We start from the raw sequence: 24,303 nt of genomic DNA, 5'->3' as shown, positions 1-24,303 counted from the left end.
GCATTTTCGTTGTTGTTGGTCAATGATAATCAGAAAGTGACGAGACATTCCTTGCGAGCGTAGCTTTTTGTAGGACATAACCTATTTAAGACCACGTTTCTCTCGTGGTAAAAGTATGCGAGGATTCCATCGCTTACGCGAAATTTTTGCAAGATGCATGTGGCGCTATCTTACGGGGAAACTTACAACTTTCTATGTGTCAGGTGTCGCACAGTGGGGCATTTACCCTGAAAACGCCATAAAAGAAACAATTTATAAAACTTATAAATTGTATACGTCTATGTCAATTGGATGAAAAAGTTCTCAAAGTTTGTAAACTTATACAGTTTATACTTCCACGATAAATCTATGTAAGAGTTGTATAAACTGAAACATACAGTTTGCAAACAATTTATCCGAATAAAAAATAATTCGTCTTTCACGAAAAATATCGACTTCATTCTCAACCCTCAAAGAAAAAATAAATTCCTGTTCGTTCACGGATGATTACCAATGATAAACGTGTGTAATTGTAATAAGTAATTCGTTGGTAAGTATTCATTCTGGAGGAGAACAAAATTGAAACTCGTTGAACCAGCCAAAAAGCGAAAAGTTAATAGAAAAATGTTATCGAAAAGTATGCAATAAACCTACCAAGAAGTTGCAAAAGTACGAGATACGTTCCCCCTTCGCAAATTGCTGGCAGTGTAAAGTAATCGGACACGTTGCATACGAGATAAGAGATTCGATGGTCGGATTTCGATCGAGTGCAGCACCTGCGGAAAAATCGCTTTGACGAAGCCTCGTAACCGTCGGATCAAAGACTGGGTGCGTGATGAACGAGTGCTTAAAAATAGCCGATAGAGTGTGTGGAGAATAAAAGCACAAGGAACGAACGGACCAAAGGCCAGCACTATCCGTCGTGGAAAACGAAACCCTAGGAACGAAACCACGCGGTTTCTCGATCATCGACGCTATCCGATAGTTATACGTATTCGCGTAATTGCATCGAACTTTGTCACCTCCATAAAGGGGCTCGTGATATCACATAAAAACGTTAAGATATACAACATATTTCATTTAGAACTATATTTACAAAAAAGTTGATACAGCTATAACGAGTGGCTGCCAACGAAACTAAAATTATTGAAATTTCTATTTTGTATATTATTATTTATATTGTTTTATATTTTTAACGAGTTTTCTATGTTAGAAAATATAAATTTATTAAAATATAAAGTTTAAGTTAACACAGAGATAATTTATGTATAAATCAGTAAGTAACGAGGAAATCGCATTTGAATTTACCGCCATCTTATTTGCCAACGATTTCTTCAAAACTATCGAAAAGAATTTAAACCAATACATAAATTTATATACACAAAGCAACTGGTGTTTGAATGAACACGTTCAAGATGTGATTAGCAATGACGATTACGACATTCAATTATGGTTTCCGGTTATATTAATATATTAGATTAGAATACTGCTTCAGTAAATGAATCGGGTATTCATAGCCAGACATTTGATAGTTTCAAAGTACACGCTTTCGTAAAATCTTTCCGAAATATCAGAATCCACTAAATTCAAGTATTTCTTATAATCCCAACGTATAATGAGAAATAAACCAAAAACATTTTCGCTTAAAAATCAGATATTTGAGAACATTCGCGCGTGTGAAGCGAACTTGTAACCGCCAAATACTCGGCGGGACAATATGGCAGATCTTGTATCATTTCGAATGACTACCATTGACGTCAAGAAATAAATCAGCAACAGCAATACATATTAAAACATCGAAATGTTTAAAAAATTCAGAAATAAAATGCACTGTCTCCTCGTTTCGTCAAAATTCTGTGTTATGTGAAATTTTGTATTCGAATTACATGAAAATATATCGTGGTTAGAACTTTGGCGTCACTCACCGATGATGTCCCACAACGCTTTCCATGACCACAGCATGCACTCTGCTTGGTTCTCTGCAACGTTGTTCGATCTTTCTTCACGGTGAAGGTGAATTTTGTCACTTCATACAGTTTTGTTCATTAAAAAATACATAAATTTGTTGTGTTAGAAGTCAAAAAACAATCACGATGTTCACTCACTGACTGCCGCGCGCGAACTGAACACCTCTCAGCATGTTGCGCAGTGTGTGCAAATTTTTGCACTGCGCAACTCCCTCAGAACCGTCCTACTTCGAGCTACAATGGCGAACTCTTAACCAACGATAAAAATTTGTAACATCACGATGATGTTTAAAACCACGGAAGAATTGGCCATTTTCATAACAAAAATTTCGCGTGAAATTATTTTTGACGTCCCGATATTGTATAAAAATACTTCGCTACGTTTAGTTTCCACCATTTTCGATAATCTGTATTGTCACACAGGAGCTAAGGAAATTCTGGTTACAATTTGCTTTGTAACCAAATTCCCCCGGGAATTGGAATAAATTGAAAGTAATTATTACGCAAAATATAATTAAGTAATTTATACAAATGAATGATAAATGTTTTGCTTAATATTTTTATTCAATGCTTATTTCATCAAATGATATTTTATAATAGAGTTCTGGAAAAGTAAATGTTCCATTTATCAATATAAATATCATTTCTAAGAAAGTATAAATTGAAACACTGGAGATGCGGATAGGTATAGATTCGGACAGAATCCAAGCAACAGTTATATTTTATTTCAAAAGTCAACTCTTATCTTAAAGCACCAGTTGATCCTTGTTAGTTACACTATGTAACAAAATCTTTTCTGTAGTAACAGGGCCATCTATAAAAATAATTCAATGTAATTTAACAAGCACAAAATTTGTAATTCTTCCGTTTAACTCTATTTTCTAAAGTAAATAATCATTATAGCATGCTTACCCAATCTATACCATGAATCACTGATTCCAGCATCTTTCCTGGCTGAAGTGATTGCATTGTGAATTGCAACTAGTACCGAGTAACTCAAGCAGAGAGGTGGTTCACCGGTTGCTGTAACAGGTAATACGTAATGCATAAGTATTATAATTACAAACAAGTACATTGGCTCGTGTTTATCTTTACCTTTCGAACGAAGCACACTCATACGATTAGGTGCATTTCGACGAAAATATACGCGAAAATCGATTGGGATATCCTTAGCCCCTGGTGGTTTGTAATTCTGTAAATGAAGACATTTTCCATGATGTATAAATTATTTTATAAAATGCGTATTAAATCAGAAGAATTAGTCGAAGCAATAATGTAATGTTAAGGAGAACAAACCCAGGTTCTATAATTCGTCAGTTGCCCAGAGTTTGGGTCATACATTAGATCTTCACTGGTCCAATATCCAAGTCCCATCACAAAGGCACCTTCTATTTGTCCCAGATCTATCTCTGGATTCATACTACGCCCTGCATCCTCCATTATATCTACTCTATGTATCATCTGTTGTCCCGTTAATACGTCGATTTCAACTTCTGTAATCGTGACTCCATATATGGAACAAGGCTTTAACTCGTCGTCTTTCAGGCTATACCTATAGAATATACAATAAATATTTCATTAAAAATCATTGAGACACTTGAAAAATTATAAAAAGGATATGTAGTATTTAGTATTGATTATAGTTGATACTAAATAATAAAATTTTACAGTCACGACAACGAAATATAAGAGCATTATAGAAACGACAAAAATGTAGTTTCTAGAGACTATTTGGAACATCTCCTTTTACTACTTAGTAAAGAAGTCCAATATTAGCATTTTACTGAAATGCTACTGCCGAAATTAAACACTAGCAGCATAATATCAGGTATATAGTTTATAACAAGTTTACATGTGACGTGCGCATAGATCAACGTCCTTCTGAAACGCTGCCATCACCAATTCTTGCCAAGATGGATTCTTTAGCTCTTGTTTGATAGGTTCCAACCTTTTCTGAAGTTCTTGACAAGCTACCATTGTTGCCTACAGTCAAATACTTGCGATATAGACATATTAACGAAACCTATAGTTTTGGATACAATGCAATATCTTACATATGAGCAAGTCTCGCTAGTGACACTACTACCAGTGACAAAAGTATTTGGAGATGTCAGATTATTGCTTGGTTTAACAGTAACCAACGATAAGTCAATTCCTAAGGTGTGTGCTGCTACTTGAGCTACCTGCCGCGAAAAAGATAATATTATCTATTTCGTATTGTACATTCGTATCAGTTTATTACTTCCTGTTTTGTATACCTTTGTATTGATACCCTGACCACATTCAATGCCACCGTGTGTGATAGAAACAGTACCATCACGAGCATAGATTGAAACAAGTGAATGAAATTGTCCCATTAATTCGAATGGATACATCATGGGTAACAGAGATATTCCCTTCTTCTTCCATCGATTTTCCTACAACAGAATTTTTCATTTTCTACGTACATATTCTCCAGATAACTAAAACAATGTCAGTTTCAACCATTCGTTATGGTAGCGCCATTATAACTTTCGTTCAGGTTTACGAATAAATAATATATAAAATAATTAAATTGTAAGAATGTCTTACGCTATTGAACGCTTCTACAGCATTCTTCCTCGTATCATAGTCTGCATTCTTGCACAATTCCGTTATCATAGGTAGCAACATACTTTTGTGGATCGGGTCCATGTTCAGCAACCTAACTTCTAACGGATCTTTGCCGATAGCATGTGCAATATGTTCCATTATGTTTTCTATCATGCCGACAGCTTCCGTAGAGCCTGCATCCCACAAATAAAAACGTAAATTTCATTTCCAACAAACGAAAGGCAAACAAATAAATATTTGATATACCTGGTGCTCGGCAATAAGTATTGGACGGTAAATCGGTTTTGGTTTCAATGCCCTGTATGGTCCAGGTGTTGAAGATGTAGCAGCTGGAAATTTCAACGCATGAAATCCAATCGTTTGACCATTTTCTCAGTTCACAATTATATTTATTAGCGATGCTCTAATTAATTCAGGCTGTGCACGCTCAGCAATCCTCACCTTTTGAAATGTTCTGACGCTATAGGCGTGTGAAACTCGTTAAAGTTACTGCCACTATTAGTCCATTGCTTTGAATTTAGATATTGAATGAACCCGTTGTCGTCCACGCCAACTTCGTACTCCTGGCGTGTATCGTAGCGTTTACCTACTGCCATCATGTTGCTCTCTATGGACATGACGAATCGTGCCGGACGATTTAATTTGAAGCAAGCCAGCGCACATGCACAAGCCACCTGCGTGGCACGCGATATCTTTGAGCCATAACCGCCACCCAGCCGCCTCACCTGGATATTTATGCTAAAATAATTGTTGCAATTAATCAAACATCGTCCATACAAGAGCTTTTACGATGCTATACCAACTGGGGCCCAAAGTATGAAATTTAAAAACTAATATTTTACCTGTTATTCTTTATACTGAGACATTCAGCTATTGATACTTGAGTAAGGTCCATCGACTGTGTCGACGAATAGACGTCCATACCGTCTTCAACTGGGACGCAAACGCACGATTGGGTCTCCATGGTGAAATGATATTGACTGCCACATCGGAAAACGCCTTTTACCACATGTTTCGTGTCGGTTCCTGCAACGTATAGTATTAAATAGAGAATAACAATGAAAATGAAAATTTCAACACTTTCTTGTATAACATAGGCATTTGAAACATTCGTGGTCCGATTTTCATCAGTTTTTTCAATGAAAAACAATTAACTGCTCACTGTAGCAGATGAAGGAGCAGCCAGTATAGAAGCAAATAATAATCTACTGAGGAGAAAGTGAATTATTAATTACAAAGTCAATTAAGAAAATGTCAAATTTAATTATGAGTTTAGCAGAGGCCTAAAACTTCATTGCAGGCTTGTTTTAAAAGACAAGATCTTATCTTCTTCTTAAAACCAAAAATTGGTTGCTACTACCTGATAGTACCTTACTACTATCTGATACCTCTATATTATATTATTATATTATAGCAGAAAATAGAATATCCAGGAATATAAATCCTGCTGTATTTGGAGCAAATAAATAAGATTTAAAAATAAGTTTTCATCTCCGCACCTTTGGTCGGGGCGACAATGTTAGACATTGGGAGAAATCTAGTTTCTTCGTTCGAGGCGATGGCATCCTCTATCGACAGCACCGGTTTATCCGTTGCAACGTCCACGTAAGAGACTTGCACCTTCCCTGCTGCATTCATTGCAATGGTATGTGACGTAGCCACGATCATTCCAACAGGCTGTCCGGCATATTCGATTTTCTTATCCACAAACAACTACAGATCAGAACGAACGAGTCAGACATTTCGAAAATTTTAACCCATTTGTGTCCTACCATGTTCGTGTTATTATCGTATTCGATAATTTTGTTTTACAATGTTTGTGCAATTCGACAAGCTATTTTAATGCTCACGTTCTTTTCTTTTTTACTGTATCAAACCTTGAATACGAAGGACTCACTGTATTCTTACTTTTTACACTATAATTTGAACAAGCGTTAGGGATATCTCTAAACATGGAAAAATTGTAAATCTACTGTTCGATTTACCACTTCGTCATTGGGTAACATTGTTTCCTGAGTGGCCCCGCTGATAAACAAATTCTTCCCAGGGACATCTTTGGCAGATAAGAACGCCACTACTCCTTTCATTTTCTGCAATAATGTATAATAGTTTAGAATAGTTTTCTAAGAAAAATTTCAACCGATTTCATAGTAAAAATACAGTACCAATGCTTCGGATGGGTCGATGTTTTCCACATGTCCGCTGGCCACCGTAGTAAGAACAAACGCGCAGGAAACTTCGTTTGGCATGGGAGGGACGTCGTTCGTGTATTGCGCTTCTCCTGATGTTTGGTACACAGACTCCATTTTTGGCAGAGGTTGGTTCATTGGCCATAGATTCTTGTCTGTGTCGTAGTCATGTTTTCCAGATGATAATTCCCTTTGCAAAATGGTCCCGCCACTGCGTGCTTTGGGATCCACGTTTTCCGGTTTGATACTCAGAACAAACTAAACAAGAACGCATCGAATATCGATTCACAATCAGACTAGTCTATCAACGCAAGTCTAAATCATTTGTCACGACTAGATAGCGAATTCTTATAGAAGTACATATTTTTTGCATATTTTGTACAAATAACATAAACGAGCGTGTTACATACTTTCTTCTGATATCAGTCTTATTTACAACGAAGTTTAAATCATAGTTGATAAGAAATTTAATTCATAATACAGTAGAATCTCCATTATTTTAACTGCATAAAAATCCGCTGTTTAGTCTTCAACGTGAGTCGAAATCTTTCATCTAAAAAGTACCTTGAAGAAAAGTCCTTCGGCAAGGGTCTTCCTGAACTCTGGAGAATAATCGGGCAACACGTAATTAGGGTGTAATTCGCTGTCCAATGTCTGTATGGCTTGTTTGACCACGTCCTTGTTCAAAATATTTTTGTCAACCAGGAAGGCTTCGGTATTAGATGCGTGCAACTGGAAGAACCAATTCAGTTCTCAAATGCAAGGCGCCTCTTTACGCGTATTACTTAATGTTTCTTTTACTCACAAAGTCCGTGTTTATTCCACCTATTATGATGTTTGGTTTCGTTAAGACCTTACCAGCTCCGTCCAATTTAAATAGAAATCCAGCGTTAACGTGCGCATGAGCATTTTGAGCCCGTGGCATTATCTAGGATCAAATTCTATCGGTGAAATTGTTTCTAAATAATTTCACAAAGGTTTAATAAGAAGGAAAGATGTACCTTATAAGATCTGTAGACGTATTCGCTGCTACGTGATGGTAGCACAATACTGTATATAATTTTGTGGTTCATATCGAAATTCAGAAACTCTATTAAATTCATAATGCTCTTGCCATTCGCGTCCACTGTTCGCAAAAAAGAAAAGATACAGTTTGATGTAAGCATATTGATAAGTACTTCAAATGCTTTTTTGTTAATATAGGATGACTTTTTTATAAACATTTATTTAATCTTCGTTTGAAATGAAGGGTAAGTAAACCCGTTTACCTATGTGCAGTTGTGCGCCCGAAGTTTCAAGTATCAGAAAAAGATCCGAGGGAAAATCCTGATGCTGGTGCTTTATCATCAAGTTTCCAGCTACGGTTCCAATCTGCGACCAATTTATTCCAAACAATTATTATGCACTTCGTTCGTTATCTCAAAGTCTTGGTACGTACATTTCTCACGGGCACGGAAGCGATTAGATCAATGTGGTTGGCCAACTGTAGCAAATATTCGAAATTTGGATCCTTGGAATGTTTTTTGAAGGTCTCTATTGCCACTGTAAGGCTAACATTTCCGCCAATAGTCAAGGAATCGTCACTTTTGTTTATGCGGCGTAAATCAGAGATATCATTAATGGCTATGTACATATCGGGCTGTTGTATTCGGTAAACACCTGAAACAAAACGATAAAATATTTCATAAGTATATGTTAATACAAGATGACGTACACAGAACACGTTAATTAAATAATTTGTATATTTTTTAAGCATTTGATAAACATATGGTTATTTACCGTTAGCAGTGTTGCCGCCGTTTAAAATGTAACTTGCATTTGGTTTTTTCTCAAAGAGTTCCATCAGATCGCTCACTGACAATACTTTGTGAAACTCTGCACCGTCTAACTTCATGTCGATCTTGCTCTCGCTGTTTTGAACGACCGCGGTACAATTGTTAGTACAGGGTTTCCCAGTCTTTTTGCATTTTTTGATCTTGTACAGTTCCTGAATAGCGAAAATACGATTGTATACAATTTCGACTACGTATCTGATAAGTACACTTCTCGAAACAATTAAAGGATTACATGCTCGTATAGTTTTATCTGTCGATGAAGTACTTGGGATTTCTGAAGCTCCCGATATCTCATAAGCTATTTAGTAAAAATATTAATGTTCTTACTATCAGCGATAGACAGGCCGGCGCCGAAATAGATTGTGCGATTAGTATAGAATGATATTATTATCTGACAATTAGACTGTGGATTTCTATGCAGCTAAAATATCTTTGAATATTAAACACATATGAAATCAATGTGTAAGGAATATGCAGATAATTTGCAAACAGTATTGTGCAGGATATACAGGGTGTTCGGACACCACTGGGAAAAATTTAAATGGGAGATTCTAGAGGCCAAAATAAAACGAAAATCAAGAATATCAATTTCTTGACTGAGGCTTCGTTAAAAAGTTATTAAAAAATTAAATTAAAAAATTTTAAATCATACTAAAAAAAATATATTTAGTTACAGAGGTCAATTACAATCATTTTTTGTCATTACACATACCCATAAAATCCTACGCATTTTGGAGAAAAAAAATTGTTTACCGAAACTACGTCTGACCCTGACATTCCGATTTCCCTGAAATTTCAAAAAATCTCAAATCATTCTGGAAAAATTATATACGGTTACGGGGGTCAATTACAATTATTTTTGGTGAATAGACATACCCCCGAAATCCTTCCCACTTTCGAGAAAAAAATTCAGTTATGTGGACAAATTTTTCGACAAAATTAAAAAATTTCAAATCGTACTGAAAAAATTGTTTTTAGTTGCAGGGGTAAATTACAATCATTTTTGGTGAATACACATACCCCCGAAATCCTTCGCACTTTCGAGAAAAAAATTCAGTAAGGTGGACAAATTTTTCGACAAAATTAAAAAATTTCAAATCGTTCTGAAAAAATTGTTTTTAGATGCAGGGGTAAATTACAATAATTTTTGGTGAATACACATATCCCCGAAATCCTACGTACTTTCGAGAAAAAAATTCCTTACCGAAAATGTAATTTCTGGCCAGAAATGAATCTTTAAAACATCATAACTCCTGAACGGATTGGACGATTTTAATGTTTTAAAAAGCAAACGACGCATATTTTGCTGTAGAATATGTAGAAATTGTAACCATATTAAAAAACATGTTTCTTGACCCCGTAAAGTGAGAAAAACACCATAAAAATGGACCAGTTTTCGAACAACAATAACTCCTACAATAGTGAACATATTTCAATGAAAGTTTCTTCTGAAGTAGAGCTCATGGATACCTACAAAAAAGTATTAGACAAAATTTCCATACAACGTCAAACAAAATTACTAAAAATAAAAAACAAATTTTTAATGCCTAAATTTTTCAGCGAAAAAAAAATTTCACATCTTTTTGAAAAAATTATTTACGGTTACGGGGGTCAATTACAATCATTTTTGGTGAACAGACATGCCCCCGAAATTCTGCGCGTTTTCGAGAAAAAAATTCAATACGGGCGGAACTTTAAGCGTTAATAACTTTTTAACAAAGCCTCCATCAACAAATTGGTATTCTTGATTTTCGTCTTATTTTGGCCTCTGGAATCTCCCATTCAAATTTTTCCCAGGAGTGGTCGAACATATACATGTATTGCATGTATTTTTCAAAATTCAGTAATTTTATAGTTGTTTTATTCATCATAATTTTCGTCGCAATATACATATAACAATCGTTTTTTCGAGATTTTTTACTATAATATGGTATTACTTGTTTTCGTTAAAGTCATAATATATTTGCATTGTCCTTTTTTTTTTTATTTCTTATTAGAAGTTAAACTATTGTGTGTTAAGAATAGTACAATACGCTATCAAAATAGAACCACCTATTTTGGCGCCACCCTGCACATTCAGGAACTAACCCAAATTGTTTCCAGCAGTGCATTTATAAACGGAATGTACTCACTTCGATGTCATGAATATCTTTGGCGAGTTTTTTGTCAGCGTCGACAGCAAAGCCCTTAAAGGTGTCTAAAATTGGTCTATATCCTGTACAACGGCAAATATTACTACCGAAAGAATTTTCTATCTCCTTCATGGTAAGCTGTTTGCCCTGCAAAAGGCTAAATAGTGTCGTCTTATCGATTACGTTTGCCCCTGACTAGTTTGATTCAAAGTGCACCGGAGAAAAAATCTAAATAAGTATAATTCACCTGTACATGTTCATTATCATACCAGGGGAACAATAACCGCACTGCGAACCATTCTTGTTCGCCAGTGATGCTTGCAACACATGGTAGCCATCTTTTTTATTACCTAATCCCTCGATGGTTTTAATGCACCAGCTATAACAATAAGATTCAAGAATCTGAACCTTTTGCTTACTCGACTTGGCACGCGTGCGAGTAATTAACCCCTTAACCGGGTCCACTTTGACCCAAATCTCAATTTTACTATTTCGCATTTCATTACAAGAATTCTGATCTAATTTTTCCGTTATCGTATTCGTGAATTCATTATTCATTAATGTCGTTAATTTTGCAAGCTCACTCAGCATTAACATTATTATTGTTATATAGCAAAAATCAAAATTGCAAGACTCTGAAAAAAGTAGCTCGTTCGAAATGGACCCAGACTCTACTGGATCAAGGGTCTCATTTTGTCGGCCTAATTCTCTAAACATAATCAGTTCTCTTTCTTGCATTTTCTTACTAGGCTACATAACAATGTATTTTTTGTTAATTACAATAAATTTGTTAATGTAATGTAGAATGTAAAGAGAAACGATTAGATTAAACAGAGATTATTTCTAAAAGCATATCTATCGCTGCTCGAGTCTGAGAGTTTATTAGTTTAAAAATTATAATTTTTTGAGAGTATAACAATCATACTTACCCATCACAGATTATAACTGGCACTAGGCAAGAATTCACAGACATAGTCTCTCCCTTGACAGTCACCGACACGATACATGCTCCGCAACCACCCTCGTTGCACATAAATTTCGTCCCCGAAAGTTTCGCATAATTTCGAATGTAGACGTTGAGGGATGTTCCAGGAGGTATACTTTCCGTGACTGAAAAAAATTGCGCCATTTTAATTCCTATGGTCGTCGTTTTCCTCTGCCATCATTATCCTCAGGAAAGGATTAGTTCATTTTCAAGAAAAAATCCGTTAATCCCTATTTCTACGTCACGAGCGTAATTAACGCCATGGTGGTCACTGGTGACCGGCGCACGTTGTAGAGAACCTATTTTAGAGATATTATATTATTTTTTCGTCGATACTATTGCTCTTTTTACGTGCTTTCGTTTAACTTCACTTGTTACAGAATATCAAATCTTTTATTTTAGACGACACTACAGCATCATAAAAAAATTATTATACACTGTAATACAGTATTTAAATACAGTTTTTGTAACTTTTACAATGGCAGCTAGTAGCAATCAATTATTTTTCTGAAATAAAGTTAAGGCTTTAGTTTGTCTGCATTCATCTTGAAATAACAAATAAAAATGAAGTGTATCCTACAAAGTATAACTGAAAATAATCCAATGGTGTACAAGTTTAATTTAGCACAATTCAAATACGTGTATAGCTTACTAAATTCCAATATTTAAGTAGTAAATAATGATTTTGTATAATGATACGTTTTTTGCTTTCATAAAAGTCCGGCAGTCGATCTAATTAATTTATTTCGCGATCTCTCGTGTTTTTAAAAATATTTATATTATTTAGAAAATATACCAGTATAGGGCGATCCATTGATAGTGAGTTCCACCGATTTCTTCACATCTCTGCAACACAAATTTAACGAAATAATCGATGTAAATTTTTCGATGAGTTCGAAATACAGGAAAATTAATTATATTATTCTCAATCTTACACTTCTATTTTACAGTTTTATCATACAATGTAAAATCGAACGATTGATTTCTTTTCATTTCTACTCAAAAACTCTAAACATTTGTCTAAACTAAGACAATTTAGATGGTGCTTATATTATTATAAGCTTATGAATTATATTATTCTCATTATACCATTTTACACTTTTATCATACAATATAAAATCGTACGATTAATTTCTTTTCATTTTTATCCAAAAACTCTAAACCACTAAGACAATTTAGATGGTGCTTATATTATTATAAGCTTATAAATTATACAGGGTGTTCGGCCATCCCTGTGAAAAATTTTAATGGGGGATTCTGGAGGCCAAAATAAGACGAAAATCAAGAATACCAATTTGTTGATGGCTTTGTTAAAAAGCTATTAACGTTTAAAGTTCTGCCCGTATTGAATTTTTTCTCGAAAATGCGCAGGAATTTGGGGATATGCCGATTTACCAAAAATTATTGTAATTGACCCCCGCAACCGAAAATAATTTTTTTAGAACGATTTGAAATTTTATTTTCCGTGGGAAAATTTCACACATCCTCGAATTTTTTTCTCGAAAGTACCTAGGATTTCGGGGGTATGTGTAATGACCAACAATGATTGTAACTGACCCCCGCAACCGAAAATAATTTTGTTATAACGATTTGAAAAATTTTTTTTCACCGAAAAATTTCAGCACCTACTCGATTTTTTTTCTCGAAAGTAGATAGGATTTCAGAGGTATGTGTACTCACCAAAAATGATTGTAGTTGACCCCCGCAACCGAAAATAATTTTTCCAGAACGATTTGAAATTTTTGAATTCAATTGTTAATAACTTTTTAACGAAGCCTCCATCAACAAATTGGTATTCCTAATTTTCGTCTTATTTTGGCCTCTAAAATCGCTCATGTAAATTTTTCCCAGGGGTGGCCGAACACCTTGTATTATTCTCATTATTCTATTTTATACTTTTATTATACAATGTAAAATCGTACGATTGATTTCTTTTTATTTCTATTCAAAAACTCTAAACCACTACAACGATTTAGATGGCGCTGTAGATACTGCGAAACTACGAGATAACGATAATAATGAAAATTACTATCGAGCGTAACAAATCTCAACGAACTCGATAATGGAGCAATTATATAATTGATAAGCGGTGCAGAATTCATCTATGGTATTCGACCTTGACAGCCACGTAACGTTAAAACCTAAAGCACTCGGTGAACTATCAGTTTTATATGATAAGCTATTAATAATTTACTCGATAAAAATTTATACAATCAAATGTATCTGAGACGATGATATCTTATATTTATCGTTTAATAGACATTCTAGGTTTAGCTGATTCATTCTATTGCGAAGTTTAGCAATTCTTACGACAGTTCAAGTTCTCCGTACTCTGTTTATAAAGTGAACACGAATACAGAACAAAAGAATTGCTAAGAAGAAAACATAATATGACCCATGGGCCTTAACAGAAACGAATCGAAGAACACATTAGAGTACTTGAAGGAAAATTAACATGTACCACGAAATATAGACCACCATGATGCAATATCGTCGCTAACAAACGGTCGAGGCAACGTGAAAAAGAATAAATAAAAAAAAAACAAACACATTATTACAAATGAAACAAATATATCATATACAATTAAAACAAAATAAAATAAATCGGAGCAATTGAAAGGAAAACTCTGTATTCCATGCGTGAAGTGAGCAATATTGCAAACACTATTACATTGCTATATTCAACAGTCATAGACAAGAATACGAGCAGAGAATAATAACAACAAAACACAATAAAACATCACAACAATTTAAAAAAACAATTCGTATTCTGCACCGGTAAAATACTCAGTTTAGAAATCGTTACACGTGTCTAAATATAACAGAATGAAATCGTCGTGACTGCGAATATAAAACATTTGTCAACAGTTACAAACGAGAGTACACTTTATTTTTTTAAGCTTTCCACGACACTTGGAACACGATACACCATCATTTGGAACAGTTTAAAACGAAGATTTTTATTCTGCTTCGGTGAAATGTTTTAGAAATCGTTTCTGTATGAATGAAAAATCACTGTACTAACTTGACGAAAATGTCGGTGCTCAGCACGCAATCTGAACCTATCCTGAACATTTTTTTTTATCGATGTGTCAGAATTCAAACACTCGCACTGCTTATATTACAACAAAGAGCACACGGGTTTCAAGGAGTCATCTTGATGAAACGGACTCCACAGTACTTATGATGTCTAACGAGTGGGTACACATTATCGTGAGGTACGAAGCACTTCTGAACACCGATGTGTACGAACGAAAATCACGTGGGCTAACGAGTGGCAGTAAACCAAAGATAGGCAAGATTTTATTCGTACGTTTGATAACGAATAAAACCGACGCGTAGCAATTTATTCGCGACGTTTATTCGATTACATCACATTGCTCGATAAGCTACAAACGTAGATTATGACGAATTGGAAGAAGTCCAACGACGATAAGTGCAACAGAACGTCGATTATCCGTTCTGATAATTGATTTTTTCGATAATCGTGCGGAGAAAACCAACATTGCAACAATGCTTATGATATAAAAACTATATTAATAATTCTTTGAATATCGAAGAAGTTCAGAGGAGGAGAGATTAATGAAAAACATTCGAAATTTCAGGGATTCGAAGAATTATAAATAGTAATAGAAACGAAATTGCTCGAAGCGATTAAGATTCAGATAATCGATTGTTTTGGACAACGAGTCAAACACCTTTGTATTTGTCAGTGATTGAATTCGAAGAAATTGCGATACTCTTGTTCCTTTTAAAGACAAGGACTGATAAACCATTTGTTAAACGTGACATGCTGTGTGATTGTTAATGTTTTGGTTTGGACGATTGAAGAATTTCATGATACAAAGTACAACATACTGTCTTAGTCATACGATTGCTGTTGCCATGTGCGTGTAGTGGAAACCATAAGCGTCAGCGCAATAATTGCTTGTACATAATTACAGGTGTCTTTAAGAAACATTCGTCTTCTCTGTGGAAGCCATGAATCTATTACAAACTTCACTGTTAGGTTGTATCACAAATATGTAGTATTAAGTAAGAGAAGAAAGAAAAGAAGAAGAACTTGATTTTTAAATTAAAGACATTTCCTTTGGATGATAAAATCAAATTGAAGGATTATTCGAGGGATTTTAAACGATTATGTGTTGTTATGTATCTAATCAATGTTTTCGAAGATTTCAATAAACTGAACTTTAATTTATGACGTATAAATATATTCTACGGTCAGGATATCGTAGAGGCAGTGATAAAGAATTTGTTTTATCGCCAGGTCGCATTTTAAATGGAATCAATGGCTCACTTCCGTAATATAAATAATTAACCGAATTTTAATTTATGAGGTATAAATATATTCTAAGGTCAGGATATTGTAGAGGTAGTGATAAAATTTGTGCAATTGTCAGGTCGCATTTTAAATGGATCAATGGCTCACTTTCGATCGTAATATAATCAATTTCGAGATATTATTTTCTATTTTTTTTAAATCTGAGAAGCCTTCTTCTTCCTTCTAATAAACGCCCCCTCTCCCCTAAAATATTTAATTCAAGAAAAATGAACTTAGATAGATAGATAGATTTATTTCCTGCTTCCCCTTAGGGTTACACTTCCTCCCCACCTTACATTTCCATCTCTCCCTTAACCTAACTTATCCTACTTATCCTACTTATTCTACTCTTACTCTACTCCTCACTGCCCTTACATCCTCCCCCCGCTGCTTTTCCCCTCTCTCTCATTTCCTTTCGCCGCACGCTCTTATCCTAATCCTACGCTACTCGCTCTCTCTCTCTCTCTCTCTCATCTCCCTTCGCCGCACGCTCTTAGCCTAACCTTACGCTACTCGCTCTCTCCCTCTCTCCCTCCTCCCTTCTCTCCCACTCCTCCACCCCCGCTCGCCCTCCCCGCCGTCGACTTCCATTTCCGCCCTTGCATTCCATTCCTTCATTCACTCCTCCCCTCATCCCCCCCTTCCCCCCTCTCCACCTCTTTCTCTTTCCTCCTGACCTCCAGCCTCTTTATCCACCCCTCCCCTCCCCCTCCCTCGTCCAAAATCTCCCTTATCCTTTCCCCGATCCCCTTCCCCTCTGCCTCATCCCCCGTACATCTCTCCAAAACGTGCTCCCATGTCTCCTCCTCCCAACCACATACCCTACATCTCCTCTCTTCCTCATCCCCCCAGTACCTCCCCCCCCTCATCTCGTTCCCCATCCTATACCTAGCTAGCCTTCCATACCTCACTTCTCCCCACCCTGCCTTCAGGTACCCCGGTAACTCCCGTCCCACCAACTCCCTGTACCACCTATTATACCTCGACTGCACCACTTTTCCCCATCTCTCCTCTTCCTGCCTCCTCCCATCTTCCTCCTCCCATCCCTCCCAGCCCGCTCGCCCACTTGCCCCTCCCTCTCCTCCCCTCAATCCTCCCAACCCTCTACACCCCAACCTGTCTCTCTCCCACGCCGACAATTCCTCTCCCCCTTCCCTTCCCCTTTCCCTTATCTCTTCCAGGCACCACCTAGCCAACTCCCCTCCCTCTCCCCTACTCAGTTTCTCCTCATATCTCCCTGCCCTTCCCCCCGCCCACGTCCTCAACTTTTTCCTCTTCGTCTCCTCCCTTACCATATATCCTGGCGTCCTCCAGTCCACCCCCAATGACCACCTTATATACCTCTCCTGCATCCTCTCCATCTCCTCCCTCTCCCTCCACCCCCAAATCTCTGCCCCATATCCCGCCACCGTCCAGACCAACGTGTCGAACAGCCACATCCTCCTTCCCCAGTCCCTCTCAAACTTCCTTTTCCCGATTCCCCATGCCTGCCTCATTACCACCCCCGCCTTTCTCACCCTATCCCTAACCTGCGCCTCCTGACCCCCGTTCCTCCTGAACACGTACCCCAGGTACTTAAACTCCTTCACCTCCTCTATCCTTTTCCCCTTCCACCTCCACTCCACCTTCCTCTCCCTTCCTCCCCCCTTCCTAAACCTTACCACCTTCGTTTTCTCCACATTAACCTCCAACCTCTTTCTATCCAGGTACCCTTCGAGCCGCCTAATCATACTCCCCATCTCTTCCTCGTCCTTCGCCACCACCACCAGGTCATCCGCATACGCCAGCGCACACACTCTCCTCCCCCCTACCTCCACCCCTCCCCATCTTCCTTTCCTCATCTCCTCTTCCACATCCGCTATTAACAAATTGAAGAGCGTCGGACTCAGGGGGCACCCTTGCCTCAACCCCTTCGCCGTCCAAAAACCCTCCCCTACCTCCCCCCCCCACCTTCACCCTGCTCTTCGTCTCCCTATAAATTTCCCTTACCCTCTCCCTCAACCCTTCCCTCACCCCTCTCCTCTCCATCGCCTCCCACAGAGTCCTCCTGTCCACCGAGTCGAAAGCCGCCCTCAGATCCACGAACAGCGCCACCAGCTTCCCCCCCCTCCTCCCGACCTGCCTTCCAATCAGAAAATTTAACACGTAGATATGATCCACCGTACCCCTCCCTCTTCTGAACCCCGCCTGATTCTCCGGAATCATCCCCCCCCACCTCCACCTCCCGCTCCAACCTCCCCAACAGTACCGCCGCATACACCTTATACAAGGTCGGCATCAGCGTAACCCCCCTGTAATCCTGCACCCTCTTCCCGCCCCCTTTCTTCGCCACCGGTACTATAGTCCCTTCCTTCCACCCCTGCGGCCACCCCTCCCCATCCCACACTCTCCTACATACCTCCCATGCCAACTCTAAACCCCTCTCTCCCCCGTACTTCCAAGCCTCATTCGGGATCTCATCCCCTCCCATTGCCTTTCCTTCCTTCAACCTTCTCACCACCCTCCTCACTTCCTCCTTACTTATTCCCTCTTCCTCCCCCCTTCTCCTGCCCTCCTCTCCCCCCACCCTTACCCTATTTTCCACTCCTCCCAGCAGCCCCATGAAATGTTCCTTCCATTCCCCCTCAAGAAAAATGAACTTTAATTCGTTATTAGACCACATAGTATAGTTTAAAAAAAAATTCAGTAAGGGCGGCACTTTAAACGTTAATAACTTTTTAACGAAGCTTCCATCAACAAATTGGTATTCTTGATTTTCGTCTTATTTTGGCCTCTACTATCGCTCATTAAAATTTTTGCTAGAGGTGGCCGAACACCCTGTATAGGGTGTTCAGCCACCTCTGGGAAAAATTTTAGTAGGGGATTCTAGAGGCCAAAATAAGACGAAAATCAAGAGTACCAATTTGTTGATAGAGGCTTCGTTAAAAAGTTATTAACAATTAAATTAAAAATTTCAAATCGTTCTGGAAAAATTATTTTCGTTTGCGGGGGTCAATTGCAATCATTTTTGGTGAATACACATACCATCGAAATCCTATCCACTTTCGAGAAAAAAATTCGAGAAGGTGTGAAATTTTTCGACGGAAAAAAAAATTTCAAATCGTTCTGGAAAAATTATTTTCAGTTGCGGGGGTCAATTACAATCATTTTTGGTGGATAGACATACCCCCAAAATCCTACCCACTTTCAAGAAAAAAATTCGAGAAGGTGTGAAATTTTTCGACGGAAAAAAAAATTTCAAATCGTTCTGGAAAAATTATTTTCGATTGTGGGGGCCAATTACAATCGCTTTTGGCGGATAGACGTACCCCCGAAATCCTGCGCATTTTCGAGAAAAAAAATTCACTACTGGCGGAACTTTAAATGTTAATAACTTTTTAACAAAGCCTCCATCAACAAATTGGTATTCTTGATTTTCGTCTTATTTTGGCCTCTAGAATCCCCCATTGAAATTTTTCCCAGGGGTTCCCGAACACCCCGTATAAAATATTCGAAATTTATTCGTACCGTTTGAATATTTATTGAATATCCAAATACTCCCAGACTTAATGTAGCTTTCGAAAGGTTCTAGAATCCAGAATGAACGTAACAACGTTCATAAAATGCCGATTGAGCAACAGAAACAGTATTTTTCTCGACCATCGACATAAAATTATAAACATCTGATGTACACTTGGTCCTTGTTACGACGATTGAATCTAAAGCCAATTACAGTCCGAAGATCCGGTGTGTATGAAAATGCAACTTCGTTTTAACAATACCGCGGTTATCAGTAATCGTTGCGCAGCTCTGTAATATCTCACATTACAGTTTAATCGAAGGGGTCTAACTGGCGAGCCTCGATAACGACAGAATGAATTTGTTGTTCTTTCTAGGCAATTTATTCTAACAATGGGAGTGTCAATTGTACCTTTGTGCTCGCCATAAACATTTCTTGCTAGCCGACGTTAACTGTCATCGAAAACCAGCATTCTTATTTTACGTAATTTGCAGTAATATCATCTTACAAGGAGATACTCTTTTACATAATATATAATCTTTCGACGATCCATTCGTAAACTAACGTAAATATAACTAACTTGTATATAGGTTTCTTTCGTACGTTAGAATCTATCAACGAATTTTTCTGAGAATAAAATTTATTTAATTCCGTAAATCACATTCGTGTAAAAAAGAAAAAACAGGAAAACCGTATAAAGCAAAGGAATCTTGTGAAAAAGAGCACATGTGTGTTAAAAAGTAGAAAGACATGTTTAAAAAAACCATAGAAAAATGGAATGCAATTTCTTCGATTATCAACTGTCTTACTTGTTTGTTAATCGTAAACTGCACACTTTCTACAGAACTTCAACATGGATAATACTATTACGAAACATCCTTTAATTATGAAGTAAAATGGCCTTAGTGAAGAACCTGAGAAAAAAAGAGGTAGTAATAGACACAGGTGATGGGCACGACACGAGAGATTGTAAAACGATGATCGAAAACTATAGCAACGAGGATAAAGTACCGACTGAACGATTGTCGAGCTAGGAAAATATTTTGTTGGTCACGAGCAAAGACAAAGACCTCGTTTGTTGTTAGTATTTCTTCAAATATGGCGGCCAATGGAAAAGAAGAATTTCGTGGAACGCTTAATTGGTTCTAACGCTTTGTTATTAACATTATAAATTCTCTTTCTGTCGTCATTTTAATCGCTGTTCTTCTTCTTTCGTTCGTTGAATGTCTAATTTCAATTTTTAAAGCGAATCGTAAATGACGAATAGATCATAATAAATTTAAATGGTGGTCTTGATTCGACAGTAGCAATTTAGAAGAAATAACAGATATGGGAGCTTAAAAAGGAAAATTAAAAAAAAAAAACAAATGTGAGCGATCCGTAAAATTTAATACAACGTGTTTGGCGTATCTGGCGTCCATCGATTATTATCATAGCCAATGTTTTCTTATCGCTCATTTATTACATCCACAGCAGTCTTTTTTGTTCCAGCAAGTGATTTACGTTCAATGGTGAAATTATTTATTTTCGTTATCTTCCAGGGCCATTCATTTTGCAAAATGTTTTGCTTCATATTCTGCACACCGCTTCCCAATCGTATAATTCAATTTAGATTTCTCTATAAATTATACGACAGCAATTTCACAAGGAAATGTCTGTTAACTTTGTTACATATCGACCATATTTCCATATTAATTTCTCTTGATCGTTGTCATTCAGCGTGACATTATTTGCATGTACATAAATATTTATAAACCTTCTATAGACGGAGAATCAGAACTGATTGGAAACATTTACAGAGTTTAGAATAATAATGGCGAACTCGACAATAGACTAGAGAAAAATCAAGTTTAATCATTTTCGCGATCATAAATACCATTTTCTGAAAACTCTAAATATTTAGATTCTATGAAAATATTCCCCTTATTTGAATTTTAAACACTTCAAACGATTTTTTTATTGGTTGATAAACCTCGAACAGTCATCAAAGCTGTAATATTTGCATTTCTATTTATAATTTCTAGGTTTGGAATTCTCGAATCTTTTTCAATATTTTTACTTAGTCCTCCTCGTTGAGATCTTTTAAATTTGCTATTGTTGTCAACTTATTTACACTCTATTGATTTCAACTTGAAGAACAACACACTCGTAAAAGAATTTATTATATTATATTCAATAATCAAAACATTACAAACTCGTGAACAAAGAAAATGTTTCTGGTCTCGAATAAATTATAACTCAGTAGTAAAAACAAGTTGAAAAAACCGGTGTTACTAGTGTTGTTAGTTTCTGTAATGTTTTCAATTATAATGCAATTACTATCTGTATCTATGCGAGTTACCTAAGAAGAAGCTTGTAGACGTTTTCTTCTTTTGTTCGGTTTAATGTTTGCAATTCTTTCCATAAATTTTAACTAATTATTATGGAGCAAGACTGCATATCACTAATAAGGAATATAAATATTCATGGTTTATAATGTTTGCAATCTTTTACGTCAGTTATTTTAGACACTTCTACGTTTCCAAAACAAAAATTTAAATACTATTCGATTACTGTACAATTTTCAAGATTACGCCAGTGTCAATCATAGTGCCCTTATCGCTTCGAAACTAGCCTGTAAGAGTGTTTTCCATCGGTTTTTAAAAAAAATAAAAGGTAAATAAAGTAGTGTATACGATCTTATCGCGAATGAAATTCGATTTAACTCAAGTTATTCAACGATACAACTCAGCAGTATTTTTTTTTTCTCTCGAAACTCAGAATTCTTATTTGTTTCTTGATGTATCATTTCGCGCGAGTCAAAATCTACTTTCACAGTTCGTGAAATACTACATCATACTTATCATATTAACACAATGACTGCCAGACCAAAACTGTACACTTCTTTACGGGACCAAAACTTTGATTTTAAACAATCGTAAACTACATAACTTAAAAGTCTTACCATTTACTTTCGTAACCTCACTAAAATTCATTAATCCTATTCAAATTTAAATTTTAACATTTCATCCTGAGAATTAATTGTTCTAATAGTAAACAATCCTGTCACCCATATATGGATGACGTGGCAGCCAAAGTGTTAATAAGATACGTGTTACAATAATATTCTTTCCTTTAGTATTTTATTTTTCTTTTCTTTTACTTTTCTATTTTTTTAATTTACTGAAAATTTTATAAAAAATTAATATTTATCATTACTCTGCACCAATGATATTTTATGTATTATAGTTTATTAAAGGTTATATAAGTAATATATAAAATTTACAAACTTTGGAATTGCTCGAACTTGGCATGTAATAGAAAGTCACATTCCTGTGGAATTAGGGTTAAATAGGACCGTCCGCTCACTGAACAATGTTCTTACATAAAACATAATCACGTTGAAATCATTGTTTCCGTATCAATGCAGCTCCGCGACTTTCTCTTTTGCTTCTTGCATTATTGTGCATGAAGCTTGTTGAAGAATCGTATACCTTACACCTTTCTACGATCCCTCCGTTATAGTAGAACGTGCATACCGATCTACTTCGATCGACACTGAAATATAGCTAAAAGGTCGATCAACGATTACTTAGCCATTAGACTCCATTTATTTTTCAGCCAAATAAATGATAAAAAAATGAAACTCTGAATCCATTGCTATAAAAACGAAGACCGTGGAACAATTAAAATTCGTGCATTTTTAGAATAGCAATTTTACATGAAAATTAACAGTCGAGAAATAGAATCTTCAATCTTGTCACGAACAAATCGAAAAAATAAAATAAAAAATTTTAATTCGTCTGAAATTCGAGATACCTCAGTCTATCAAAACAAGATAATATATATCATATCAAAATATGAAATATATTTTTTTATATTTATTCTAGGAACAGATAGATTTATCTCTGAATTTATATCCAGTTTTTTATACTTTACATTTTATATTTGCATATTAAGTATATTTTCTTATTTGGCGTGGGCTGAGATTACTCGAATTTTAGTCAAAACTTACAAATTGAATTTAAAACTAAATGAAGAAACATGTTAAAAGTTGACTCGAACTTAAGTTCAAGTGGAATTTCAATTTGAAATTTAATTTCCTTGAAATCGGACCAAGGGAAGAATTTATTTTGTAACATCTTAATAAAATAATAGATACTCTCAGGGGAAGAGTTTTAGTATTACCGATGTACTCGTGAATTTCTCTGCCGACGAAATTTCGAGTTACGTAGCAGTCGATCCAGAAGAATGAACACTTACCCAACACCGTTCCTATGGCAATCCATGCTGGCTGGTGTATTCGATGCAAATTATTCTTGGATACGAGTTTGGAAAGAAGCGCAAGTGAATGTGGTGACTGAAAGTTCACCAGAAACGACTGTAAACGACACGCACGTCGCGTAGACAGCAACTACTTTAATGGAAGTTACGTGTGGTACTCATTTCAAGTGCCTGCAGCAGTTGTTTTTGCGCTCCTGCGTCGCATCTCCCACCACCTGCAAGAACGATAGTTGCAGAAATGGAATATTTCATCCGATTCTGTTTCAAACATACAACTAATTAGTTACGTAGCAAATTGGAAACATTTGTCCAGAACTGTTCGATATATAAAATTATCCACGAACATTCTTTCTTCTACGTTTTATTAATATCATCGCAAATAACACACCAAGATTCGACTCATTTGAGACTGAACTCAAATGGCATGATTGTTAAGTGATGAAACAGTTCAATCAATGTTGTTTTAAATTATTAAATGAAAATCAATTTAACATTCTTATAAATAAATTTACTAAAGATAATGAAGTAACTCGATTTG

General features: G+C 36.3%; 2 protein-coding genes across 2 annotated transcripts in view; both read right to left on the bottom strand.

Annotated features, from left to right (window-relative positions):
- LOC122401035 (plasma membrane calcium-transporting ATPase 3) overlaps positions 1-2,422 on the bottom strand; it is a 137,628-nt gene extending 135,206 nt beyond the window's left edge. Inside the window, exon 1 of the mRNA XM_043402911.1 lies at positions 1,905-2,422. The gene's annotated coding sequence lies outside the window, so the exon portion shown is untranslated. The remainder of the gene's footprint in view (positions 1-1,904) is intronic.
- A 118-nt stretch (positions 2,423-2,540) lies between these two features.
- On the bottom strand, positions 2,541-23,944 carry LOC122401038 (indole-3-acetaldehyde oxidase-like). The gene is made up of 25 exons (XM_043402920.1): positions 23,745-23,944; positions 12,476-12,525; positions 11,624-11,804; positions 10,942-11,073; positions 10,695-10,851; positions 8,507-8,714; positions 8,166-8,386; positions 7,996-8,098; positions 7,729-7,853; positions 7,533-7,655; positions 7,292-7,459; positions 6,704-6,985; positions 6,524-6,628; positions 6,038-6,251; positions 5,381-5,564; positions 4,980-5,276; positions 4,785-4,867; positions 4,518-4,711; positions 4,205-4,363; positions 4,001-4,129; positions 3,799-3,929; positions 3,243-3,498; positions 3,042-3,138; positions 2,859-2,969; positions 2,541-2,760 (listed from the first exon to the last, which is right to left on the bottom strand). Exons 1-25 carry the CDS (start codon positions 23,768-23,770, stop codon positions 2,693-2,695), a joined length of 3,804 nt encoding a protein of 1,267 aa, XP_043258855.1. The 5' UTR covers positions 23,771-23,944; the 3' UTR covers positions 2,541-2,692.
- Positions 23,945-24,303: the final 359 nt, after the last annotated feature.

The sequence above is a fragment of the Colletes gigas genome, unplaced genomic scaffold (genome assembly GCF_013123115.1).
Source record: "Colletes gigas isolate AHSC1104 unplaced genomic scaffold, ASM1312311v1 Colletes_gigas_Sc00021, whole genome shotgun sequence".
Lineage (NCBI taxonomy): Eukaryota > Metazoa > Arthropoda > Insecta > Hymenoptera > Colletidae > Colletes > Colletes gigas.
This window is presented reverse-complemented; position numbering and strand designations above follow the sequence as displayed.